This window comes from Puma concolor, unplaced genomic scaffold (genome assembly GCF_028749965.1).
Source record: "Puma concolor isolate L17-30 unplaced genomic scaffold, mPumCon1.1.hap2 unalloc_scaffold_78, whole genome shotgun sequence".
Taxonomy (NCBI): domain Eukaryota; kingdom Metazoa; phylum Chordata; class Mammalia; order Carnivora; family Felidae; genus Puma; species Puma concolor.
Genome location: NW_028240289.1, coordinates 100,010 through 113,052, shown reverse-complemented (window position 1 = coordinate 113,052; position 13,043 = coordinate 100,010). Strand labels below are relative to the sequence as shown.

Sequence of the window (13,043 nt, the reverse complement as noted above, 5' to 3'; positions counted from 1 at the left end):
CTCAGCTGCATATTTTTCCTGTTCATCACATTGAAGATCTCCTGCCATTCCTTTCTGGCCTGCCACGTTTCAGAAGAGAGATCGGTCATGAGTCTTATAGGTCTCCCTCTATATGTTAGAGCACGTTTATCCCTCGCTGCTTTCAGAATTTTCTCTTTATCCTTGTATTTTGCCAGTTTCACGATGATATGTCGTGCAGAAGATCGATTCAAGCTACGTCTGAAGGGAGTTCTCTGTGCCTCTTGGATTTCTATGCCTTTTTCCTTCCCCAGATCAGGGAAGTTCTCAGCTATGATTTCTTCAAGTACACCTTCAGCACCTTTCCCTCTCTCTTCCTCCTCTGGAATACCAATTATGCGTAGATTATTTCTTTTTAGTGCATCACTTAGTTCTCTAATTTTCCCCTCATACTCCTGGATTTTTTTATCTCTCTTTTTCTCAGCTTCTTCTTTTTCCATAATTTTATCTTCTAGTTCACCTATTCTCCCCTCTGCCTCTTCAATCTGAAGCGTGGTCATTTCATTTTGCAGCTCGTTTATCGCATTTTTTAGCTCCTCCTGACTATTCCTTAGTCCCTTGATCTCTGTAGCAATAGATTCTCTGCTGTCCTCTATACTGTTTTCAAGCCCAGTGATTAATTTTATGACTATTACTGTTAATTCACTTTCTGTTACATTGTTTAAATCCTTTTTGATCATTTCGTTAGCTGTCGTTATTTCCTGGAGATTCTTTTGAGGGGAATTCTTCCGTTTGGTCATTTTGGATACTTTCTGGAGTGGTGCGGAACTGCAGGGCACTTCCCCTGTGCTGTCTTGAATAACTCGCGTTGGTGGGTGGGGCCGCAGTCAGACCTGATGTCTGCCCCCAGCCCACCGCTGGGGCCACAGTCAGACTGGTGTGTGCCTTCTCTTCCCCTCTCCTAGGGGCGGGATTCACTGTGGGGTGGTGTGGCCTCTCTGGGCTACTTGCACACTGCCTGGCTTGTGGTGCTGGGGATCTGGCGTATTAGCTGGGGTAGATAGGCAAGGTGCATGGGGGGCGGGAGGGGCAGGCTCAGCTCACTTCTCCTTCTGTGATCCGCTTTGGGAGGGGCCCTGCAGCAGCTGGAGGGAGTCAGGCGCGCCGCCGGAGGTGTGGGTCCGCAGAAGCACAGCGTTGGGTGTTTGCGTGGCGCAAGCGAGTTCCCTGGCAGGAACTGGTTCCCTTTGGGATTTTGGCTGGGGGGTGGGCGAGGGAGATGGCGCTGGCGAGCGCCTTTCTTCCCCGCCAAACTGAGCTGTGTTGTCCCGGGGCTCAGCAACTCTCCCTCCCATTGTCCTCCAGCCCTCCTGTTCTCGGAGCAGAGCTGTTAGCTTATAACCTTCCAGATGTCAAGTCCCGCTTGCTGTCGGAACACACTCCGTCCGGCCCCTCCGCTTCTGCAAGCCAGACTCGGGGGCTCTGCTTGGCTGGCGGGCTGCCCCTCCGCCCCGACTCCCTCCCGCCAGTCTGTAGCACGCACGGCCTCTCCGCCCTTCCTACCCTCTTCCGTGGGCCTCTCGTCTGCGCTTGGCTCTGGAGACTCCGTTCTGCTAGTCTTCTGGGGGTTTTCTGGGTTATTTAGGCAGGTGTAGGTGGAATCTAAGTGATCAGCAGGATGCGGTGAGCCCAGCGTCCTCCTACGCCGCCATCTTCCTCTCCGTCCTAACTCTACTATTCACTGATTTAATACAGAATATTTTTCCCCCACATAGAAGAGGTGTCATATATTAATGTCAAATTAAAAAAAAAAAAGAATTTGCTACCAAGACACACAATTGAAATTATTTATTTTTATTTATTATTTTGAAAGAGAAAGAGAGACAGAGAGAGAGAGAGAATGAGTGAGTGAGGGGCAGAGATAAAGAGAGGGACAGAAATCCCAAGCAGGCTCCATGTTTTCAGGGCAGAGCCCCATGTGGCGCTTGATATCATGAACCTCAGACCATGACCCGAGTCAAAATCAAAAGTCAGCTGCTTAACCAACTGAGCCACCCAGGCACCCCAGAATTTAAATTTTATTACTAACATGCAGAGATTTAAAAGTGTAACTCTAAGAAATTAGATAAAAAACGATCTATCAAATGAAGGATAAAATGGTAGAAAAAGCAAAGAAATAAAAGTCTTTGAAATATAATTTTGAGTAAAACTTATATTCTTAGATTTATATTAACTTCTCACCTGTAAGAGTTTTCACTCCATCCATCAATTTATCAAGATCAACCTTCCCATTATCTATAAAAAAAGGTAAAGATAAAAATAATAAAATGATGCAGACTCAGAAAAACAGAGTATTAAAACCTTATATTGTGAAAGTCCACTTCTTTTCATTGTGCTCTATGTCAATCCTCAACTTATAAATCCAGTTCTTCAGAAATTCTAGGATAGAAGACGTGCCCTATTCCCTATCAGAGGTGAGCCAACTATCGTCCATTGGCCAAATCCAGCCCACTGCCACGTATCTTTTTATTTGTTCACCACCTAGCTTTATATGGCCCATGAGCTAAGAATCATTTTTACATTTTCAAATGATTGTAAAACCCAAAAGGATATTATTTGTGACACATAAAACTTACACAAATTTAAAATTTTAGTGTCCATAAATAACATTTTATTGGAACACAGCCACACTAATTTGTTTACACATTGTTTACAGCTGCTTTTGTACTACAACAACATTACTGAGAAGTAGGACAGAGATCACATCAACCACAAAGCCTGAAGTATTTATTATTTGACCTTTATAGAAACATTGCTGACCCTGCCCTAGAAGATAGAGTCCACTCAGAGGCAATTTATACTCCTGAATTGTTTAGATTCACCCTACTTTATAAACCTGGAAGAAACTATTATTGATGTTGGCCATGTTCTATGACCCTGCTCAATTATGGTATATCCATAAAGCCTACCTATCATTGTATGATAAAAGGAAAAATGAAGTAATCTTTCATATATTCCCAATATAATTTTTTTTGAAAAGTCTTTTCAATTACTATGATAATCATGGAATGGCCAGTGACATATGACTGGTGTATTTTTGAAGCAATTGTTAAAAAACTTCATTCATCTCATCATAGGCAAATTTCCCTTTTTTTTCTTATTTTCCACTCTTTACTTAGTCATCATACATTAGTTACTGACAAGTGGTCAAGAAGTTCCTAAGAAGAGTTCCTAAGAAGAGGTATGGTATTTAACAGGATCACAAAAGATTGCCACTGAAACTGCTAGGTTGGCTCGTCACATCTCCACAGATTTTGATGGTAATGAGACAATGAGCCCAAATGGATTAAGATAGTTTATTACTTATACCCAAGAAGTAAGATCAGCATGGTGTTGGATCTCTGCCACTTTAGTCCCAGAATACAACACGGAACCAGCTGGACAGTGGACGGGTGGGACATGCGATGAGTCGTTCTGCTGCTGGGAAGCTCACTCAAATGGTACCCAACAAGTTTTATAGACTTATACAGAAATCTGCAGCTCTATCCTAAGGGAGAGAGGCGGAAAGTTGTGTTCAACTGAAACTAAGGAGATGAATGAGAAATGACCTTGTGACCGTCTCCTGTAGATAGGGAAACAGATGGAGACACTGCTTGGTGGCAGCTCTTCACAAGGCTGTCTACTTCCCCTTGTTCCAGGAGGAACTGTGACGCTTTCAAGAAAGACTATGGTAAGATTGTGGTCAAGATGTATTTATGTGGCCTAGGTGGAGATGTGCAAAGTTGTGAGAGAAGAACCATTTCCCTCAAATTACGTATCTAATATTTGAAATGTGCTAGGTCTTAAGGGCACAAAGATAATTAAAGTACACTTTCTACTTTCAAGGACTTCAGAGTTCGGAAAAACTGGTTATGCTGAGTAAACAAAATTCAGAGATAGTGTACTTTTATGGAAGACTCTGATCAAATTGCCTGAAATTTTCCCATATACACCACATAGGAATTTTCCTTTTCCATAAATAACAAGTTAAATTAGGAGATTAGTATCTATTATTGTCGAGCCAAGTATTTTATTTATTGATATATATTTTTTAATATAATTTACTGTCAAATTGGCTTACATACAACACTCAATACTCATCCCAACAAGTGCCCTCCTCAATGCCCATCACCCTCTTTCCCCTCTCCCCCACCCTCCATCAACCCTCAGTTTGTTCTCTGTATTTAAGTATCTCTTGTGGTTTGCCTCCCTCCCTCTCTGTAACTATTTCTTTTTTTTCCCCTTCCCATCTCCCATGGTCTTCTGTGAAGTTTCTCAAGATCCACATGAGTAAAAACATATGATATCTGTCTTTCTCTTACTTATTTCACTTAGCATAATACCTTCCGGTTCCATCCACGTTGCTGCAAATGGCATGATTTTATTCTTTCTCATTGCCAAGTAGTATTCCATTGTATATATAAACCATATTTGCTCTATCCATTCATCAGTTGATGGACATTTTGGCTCTTTCCATAATTTGGCTATTGTTGAAAGTGCTGCTGTAAATATTGGGGTACATGAGCCCCTATGCATCAGCACTCCTGTATCCCTTGGGGAAATTCCTAGCAGGGGGTCATAGGATAGTTCTATTTTTAGTTTTCTGAGGAACCTCCACACTGTTTTCCAGAGCGGCTCTACCAGTTTGCATTCCCACCAACACTGCAAGAGGGTTCCCATTTCTTCACAGCCTGGCCAGCATCTATAATCACCTGATTTGTTCATTTTAGCCACTCTGACCACTCTGATCACTTGGTGTGACGTGGTATCCCAGCGTGAGTGTGGCTTTGATTTGTATTTCCCTGATGATGAGTGATATCGAGCATCGTTTCATGTGTCCATTGGCCATCTGGATGTCTTCTTTGGAAAAGTGTCTATTCATGTCTTCTGCCCATTTCTTCACTGGATTATTTGTTTTTCAGGTGTGGAGTTTGCGAGTTCTTTATAGATTTTGGATACTAGCCCTTTATCCGGTATGTCATTTGCAAATATCTTCTCCCGTTCCGTTCCATCGGTTGCCTTTTAGTTTTGTTGATTGTTTCCTTTGTAGTGCAGGAGCTTTTTATCTTGATGAGGTCCCAATAGTTCATTTTTGCTTTTAATTTCCTTGCCTTTGGAGAGGTGTCGAGCAAAAATTGCTGTGGCTGAGGTCAAAGAGATTGTATTTTAAATATACATATGTCCTATTGTAAAAGATAGATTACAAACTGTAAGAAGAACATGAAAATCATCTAGGCCTGGAAATAGGCTAACTTCCTTTTTTTTCCCTATAATTTAGAAAATTTATTTTATATCATTGAATGATGTTTAGAGTTAAGCCGATTTTTAAAATATCACTCTTATGCAGGGGCGCCTGGGTGGCTCAGTTGGTTGAGCGTCCGACTTCGGCTCAGGTCAAGATCTCGCAGTCTGTGAGGTCAAGCCCCCCACCTCGGGCTCTATGCTGACAGCTCAGAGCCTGGAGCCTGCTTCAGATTCTGTGTCTCCCTCTCTCTCTGCCCCTTCCCTGCTTGTAGTCTCTCTCTCTCTCTCTCTCTCTCTCTCTCTCTCTCTCAAAAATAAATAAGAAACATTAAAAAAAATTTAAAAATTAAAAAAAATTAAAATGTCATGCTTATGCAAACATAAAAATATGTGAGATACACTTGCAATTACTATAATTTCATATTTAGAATCTAATTCTTTTAAATTGCTGTTCAGCTCTTCAACTCAGAATCACTGGTGTCTGCTTTTGTCTCCAAAATATTGTCCAGTGTGCTATCAACAGCACTGGTGACACAGCATTTCTTAGATGAGGGCTCCATTAGAGTTTTTTATTGAAAGCAAACAAGAAATTAAAAATGTTTCTTGAGAGTAGTTGACACATAAGGCTACATTGGTTTTAGGTGTACAACGCAGTCATCTGATAGGTTTTTATACGTGATGCCACAGCACCACAGGTCTAGCTACCGTCTGTCACCATACAACGCTATTACAATATCATTGATTATATTCCTTATACGGTGTCTTTTATTCCCATGACTTATTCATTCCATTACTGGAAGCCTGTATCTCCTACTCCTCTGCATCCATTTTGCTAATACTCACATCCCCACCCCTCCGGCAATCAGTTTGTTCTCTGTATTTACAGGTCTGATTGGTTTTTTGTTCGTTTATTGACTTTTTTTTAGATTCTACGTGTGAGTGAATTGATATATTTGTCTTTCTCTGACTTACTTCACTTAGCATAATACCCTCTAGGTCCATCTGTGTTGTCCCAAATGGCAAGATTTCATCTTTCTTGACGAATATGGCTGAGTAATATTCCAGTGTGTGTGTGTCTTCTTTGTCCATTCATCTATTGATAGGCACTTAGGATGCTTCCATATTGTGGCTATTATAAATAATGCTGCAATAAACATAGAGTGCATCTATCTTTTTGAATTAGTATTTTTGTTTTCTTTGGGTAAATACTCAGTAGTGGAATTATTGGATTATATGGTATTTCTAGTTTTAATTTCTTGAGGAACCTCCATACTGTTTTCCATAGTGGCTGTACCAATTTACATTCCCATCAGTAGTGCACAAGAGTTCTTTTCCTCTACATCCTCACCAACAATTGTTATCCTCACCAACACTTATTATTCTCATTGTTTTGATTTTAGCCAGTCTGACAGGTCTGAGTTGATATCTCATTGTGGTTTTTATTTGCACTTCTCTGATAATGAGTGATACTGAGCATCTTTTCATGTGTCTTTTGGCCATCTGTATGACTTCTTTGGAAAAGTATCTATTCAGATCCTATGCTCATTTTAAAAATCAGATTTTTTTTTTTTTTTTTTTTTTTTGGTGTTGAGTTGTATAAGTTCTTCATATTTTTTGGATATTAACCCCTTATTGGATATATCATTTGCAAATATCTTCTCCCATTCAGTAGGTTGCCTTTTTGTTTTGTTGATAGTTTCCACCACCGTGCAAAAAAGGCTTTTATTTTGAGGTAGTCCCAATAGTTTACTTTTGCTTTTGTTTCCCTTGTGTTAGAAGACATATCTAGAAAAATGTTGCTACAGCTGATATCAAAGAGATTACTGCTTGTGTTCTCTTCTAGGACTTTTATGGTTTCACGTCTCACAGTTAGGTTTTTAATACATTTTGAATTTATTTTTGTGTATGGTATTAAAGAGTGGTCCAGTTTCATTATTTTATATGTAGCTGTCTAGTTTTCCGGACAAATGGTCCAACAATACCATTTGTTGAAGAAACTGTCTATTCTCTATTGTATATTCTTGCCTCTTTTGTCATAGACTAATTGACCATATCATCACGGGGTTATTTCCGGGCTCTCTATTCTGTTCCTTTGATCCCTGTGTCTGTTTTTATGCCAGCACCATACTGTTTTGATTAGTATGGCTTTGAAGTAGATCTTGAAATATGGAATTGTGACATCTCCAACTTTGTTTTTCTTTCTCAAGATTACTTTGGCTATTGGGGGTCTTTTGCAGTTCCAAACAAATTTTAGGATTATTTTTTCTAGTTTTGTAGAACGCGCTTTTGGTAAATTGCACTGAATTGTAGGTTGCTTTGGATAGTATGGACATTTTAACAATATTTGTTCTTCCAATCCCTACGCATGGAATATCTTTCTATTTGTTTGTTGTGTCATCTTCAAATTCTTTCACCAATGTGTTATAGTTTTCAGAGCACAGATTTTTTTTCCCTCTTTGGTTAAATTTATTCCTATTTCATTCTTTTTGGTGCAATTAAAGTTAACAAGAAATTTTGACAAGTTGATGTCTGATGTCCATCCTCATTGCTTGGAACTTTATTTTACCTTTGTGAGGGATTTGGCAGTTTCTTTTGCCTTCACTTACACTGTATGGTGTATCATAGGCAATTCTTTTGTGTATGCATCATTAACAACAGGTAGTATAGATTTTCTACTTGTGGGTTTCTTTCTTTCTTAGGTCCAAAAAGCATTTTGTTGTAGCTTTGCAATAAAATTTTGAAAAACAGAATTGTGGTCTTTCCTCCAATGGTGAGATGTTTTCTTCACTAATCATAAATTTATACTTTGCCACTGTTCCCATGCTTTTCCTGTATACACAACTTTCCCTTCAATTCTTAATGACAGCGCAATTTTTTTGGAGAAGTTTTTAAACAGCAATTAAACTCAACGCATGGGGTACCAACAATACACAACTGAAAGTGGTAATGTGCCACAGTGACAGGCTAAAACCAAATTCACAAATGCAGACTCAATGACAAGAATGTAATAACTCTACTATGTGATTGGTAACAATTATAAGATGCATCCTGATTCACATGCTAAAATGTGAAAGTATTATTTACATATATATATTTTTTAATTTTTTTAATTTTAAAGAATATATATTTTTTAAATAATGAAATATGAGGCTGATTCTGATTCTGCCATGGCCGTATCAGCTCTCTACAATCTATTTTTCCTGATGATTAGACTAAAAGTCTAAAGAAAACACAAAAAGCAACAACACTAGACTATAGAAGAGAACCAAAACTTGCAGAAGTGACTGGCAACGGGGGTGAGCCTTCTGTTTTGGTTTTCTCTTTTCCCTAATGGCTTTGTCCTGAGGGTGGGGCCCCAATCACAGAACTGCAAGGCAGAGCAGGAAGCTAAGACTGATTAAAAACTCCATCTCTTTGACCAGGGAAACCTGGAAAAGAGGCCCCTTCAGGCTGGAAAATATGGGGTAATTCCAGAGAGGAGAGAACAATGGAGAAAGGGATCCCCTAATTCTGTGTATGAATCTGTAAAAGTCTTGGGCTCACTTTTGAGTTGTGCATGCATGAGACAGATACAAAGAAAGCATTCTTGCAATGGCTTTGAGAACTGAATTAATATTTAAACCAGGGCCCAAGTCTCAGACTAACCCAAGTGGCACATGCAGACAGACCCATAGCAGTAAAACAGAGCTTTGTAGAATGAACTGAGACTGGAACCATCCAGAGAAATGGGAGATGGAATTTGTGTTCTGAATCTCAGAGTTGATTACCTGCTAAAACAAAACCCACCAGCATTCTCCAATGAATTTTAAAAGGACCCAGAGTCTACACAACAAAATAGTTGACAAGGTTGAGGATACAATTCAGAATTATTTAACATACAAAAAGTTAGGAAAATGAGATCAATTATCAAGTGAAAAGGCAATCAACACATGCCAATCCTTGGATGACTCAAGTGTTAGAATTATCAGGAAAAAAAAAAAAAAAAAAAGGCTCTAAAACAAATATTTTGGTCACAGAATCCCTTTACACTGTTAGAAGTTTTTGGAGACTCCAAAGAGCGTCTGATTATCTTGTATGTTAAATCGTAAAACAAGTGTTAATAAAATTCAAAGGACTGAAATCATGCAAAGTATGCTCGCTGACCACAACAGAGTTAAATTAGAAATGAACAACCAAAGGAAATCCGAGACATTCAAATATTTTGAAATCAAACAACACATTTCAAAGTAATCCATGAGTCAAAGAAGAAATTACAAGAGAAATTAGAATGTATTTTTATCTGAATAAAAATTAAATACATGAGACACAGTGAAGGTGGCGCTTAAAGTAAAATTTATAGCCTTAAATAACTATGTTAGAGAAGAAGAGAGATCTCAAATCCATAATTAAGTCTTTATCTTCATCTAGGAAAGTAAGAGCAAGCCAAACCAAAGACAAGCAGAAGGAAGAAAATAATGAAGATTAGAGAGGATATGAGAACAATGACAGAGAAACTCAATGCAACCAAACATTTAGTCTTCGAAAACATCATCAAAATTGACTAGCCAAGAAAAAAAGAGAGAGGACACAGATGACTACAATTAGTAATGAAAGAAAGGATTAACCCATTGAACTTAACAGTAATTTAAAGGCTAAAGAGGGAATACTGTGAACAACTTTATGCCAGAAATTAAACAACTTACATGAAATAGATTCCAAAATGGACACAAGCTGCCAAAATGGAATAAAAAAGAAACAGAAAATCTGAATAGTGTTGCAACACACAAGAAAATTTAGCATTGGAAATTTTCTCAGAGAGAAGGGACTATGTCCAGATGGCTTCTTTGGTAAATTATTACAAATAATTAAAGAAATAATATCAGTCCTACATAAATTATTTCAGAAAACAGAAGTGGGAAAAAACACCAATTCATTCTATGAGGCTAGTGCTACCTTAATACGAAAGCTAGACAAAGACATCACAAGACAAACTCCAGTGGTGATGCCTTGTAATGATACTGGGAAGGGATGAGTTTTAGTAGAAAAATCAAGAGCTCAGACTAAGACAAGTTAAGTTACAAGTTATTTGAGCTATCCAAGTGGAGATTGCAAATAGGTAGTGAATAAACCAAATAGAGATCCAAGGAGTGTTTTAGGTTAGGAATAGCTATCAGTGATTCATTACCATACAGATAGAATTCAGAGCTCAAAAAGTAGGTAAGATCACTTAGAGAACCCATCAGAGCCTTGAGTTATTTCAACGTTTTGAAAGAAGGTACAGAAAAGTAGAAGAGGGGAAGATAAGATGGGGAGAAAAAAACCCCAACTAGTTTTATGATCAGGTTTACATAGAAATGGATCATTCTGCCCACTGTGTGTAGAGTGGATTTAAAAGTAACAAAATTATAGGCAGAGAGAGAGTTATCTAGCAGTCTAAGAAGAGATAAAAAGAAATAGAAAGAAGGGTAGTGATACAGAGCTAAAGAGTAGGAATGGATTTTAAAAATATTTAGGAGTTTAAATAGGCAGCAGCAAGTAATTAAGTGGGTAGAGATTTCTGGCAGGGTCAGTGAAGCAGAAAAAAGGATGATCAGTTTAAAAAGATATGGAATATATTAGATTACAAATTTTATCCTTGAACAGCTATTTGGGGTGGACTGAATAGAAATGTCTCAGAAGATTTAGAATAAAATAGTTTGAAGACTGGGGAGAAGACTGGAAAGAACATAACTGATGGTTCAAACAGATGGTTAAAAGTAGGGGTTCATAAAATCACTCAGGGAGAACACATAAGACAAAAAAGCAAATGGTTCAGATTGGAAGAACTAAGAAATGAAGCGTTAGCCAGCGTACGATCACTTTTAAATTTAATCCGTAGAAGTTTTATTCTACATTCTGACTATTCCTCAGATAAGCATTCTGGCTTCTCTGCTTTCTGTATGAAAACATGTTGATAACTTTAAATTTTAAAAATGAGGCAGGATTTCTTTTTACTTTAGAATGGGTTCTACTCTAAGATACATTTCCTTTCAGCATCAAATAATCCTAATTTCAAAAATTCTCATATGCACATTCACAGGCAAAGCTCTGCAGAAACGCAGAGAAATAACCACAGTGCTTACCGTTAACTGGTAGGTTATCTGTTAGACTTTGAAGCTCCTCTCCTGTGAGCACGATTCCCATGTTTTCTAGAACAGTATTGACTTTACTTCTTTCAACCTTCCCTCCTCAGGAAAGAGACATAAGGAATGACAAAAAATACTAAAATATGAAAGAACATTAAATACTAGAAATCTATCAGTGCTCTGTTACTATTATATTGAAAATGTTTTTACTATTAATATGAAAAAACTAGGAATAAGGAAAAATAGAATCCTTTTCAGTACTATTAATATTGCTTTGAAACATGAGTACCAAACTCTATTTTAACATCGTGTTAAAGAGCCTTAAGCTTTGCCTTGATGAAACTATGGACAAGAAATAATTTATGAAGGGATTTTGCAACTTAAGCTAAAGACAACTAATTGAATTTGCTTTGTGTCTATGTCAGACAAAGCATTATATAGATGCTCAGAAACATAATACATATACTTCAGAATTTCAGGGAGAGTTTTCATTTACTGAGTAAATATGTTCTTATTCATCCTCGAATAACAACAAAAAAATGAGACGGGATACAATAGTGACAATTATGCCATTCTAAACCCCTGACAGAACAGTTGACAGTCTCTCTATGCTGGTTTCTTTATCCTTTGATTTCTCTTGTCCAATTCTTCTAAAATTCTCTCCCCTAATCACATTCCTTCATTTTTTTTTCTAATAGTTTTGTCATTGGCCAGAGGGCATGACATGACAGCATTTATTTTGCCCCTGGTGGCCTGGGTTATATATAGAGAGAGAGATATATAGATTGATAGATATAACTTAAAATCTGCCTTTTCTAATTACTTTAAATATATATATATTTTAAATGCTAGAAGAGAAATTTAAAAAAAATTAAGTTTATATATTTAGAGAGAGAGAGAGTGAGTGGGAGATGGGCAGAGAGAGCTAGGGAGAAAGAGAGAAAGAATCTCAAGCAGGCTCCATGCTGCCAGCACAGAGCCCTGCGCAGGGCTCAGTCTCACGAACTGTGAGATCATGACCTGAGCCAAAATCAAGAGTTGGACGTTCAACCGACTGAGCCACCCAGGCGCCCCTAAAGAGAACTTTTAAAACTTCTCCCATGGTACCATAAAGCTAAGTATTCTAGAAGGCTACTAAAGTATCTTTATGGCTTACCATCAACTGGAAGCTTCTTTAGCAGCCTCTTTTGTTCTTTATCTGTTAGCTCAATACCCATGTTCCTCACAAAATCTGATAGATGTTGCACATTAATATTTTTCCTTTGAAAATATGAAACGTGATCATTCAAGAATTTTATAGAATAATTATTTCAAGTAATAATTTAATAGTGTTAAGCATGTTTCTTCCTAACTTGAGCAAGTTCAAAGATATAATAAGATATATACATCCATACAGAATTGAGAAGGGTCATATATCAAATTTGCTTAAAAATACTGAAAAGTATGTTTTCTTAATCTGACAAGAAGTCAAAGTAGAAGAGAATAGATTTTACCTAAATAACTGTCTGATTAATGAAATATCAACATCAATTCATTTATCCATCTTACCAGAGAATACTATATATTTTAATTTTTTTCTGAAATATGTTATTTGCTCTTGATACTGACAATAAATAAACTTTTTTAAATGAATATAATCTATTGTCAAATTGGCTTACGTACAACACCCAGTGCTCATCCCAGCAAGTGCCCTCCTCA

The 13,043-nt window shown here is 37.7% G+C and overlaps 1 protein-coding gene across 1 annotated transcript in view; it reads right to left on the bottom strand.

The window, feature by feature from the left end:
- LOC147570864 (uncharacterized) overlaps window positions 1-12,562 on the bottom strand; it is a 42,538-nt gene extending 29,976 nt beyond the window's left edge. The window contains exons 1-3 of the mRNA XM_086696727.1: window positions 12,502-12,562; window positions 11,343-11,447; window positions 2,200-2,253 (exon numbers count right to left, since the gene is read on the bottom strand). Coding sequence (XP_086552853.1) covers window positions 2,200-2,253; window positions 11,343-11,447; window positions 12,502-12,562 — 220 coding nt within the window. The remainder of the gene's footprint in view (window positions 1-2,199; window positions 2,254-11,342; window positions 11,448-12,501) is intronic.
- Window positions 12,563-13,043: the final 481 nt, after the last annotated feature.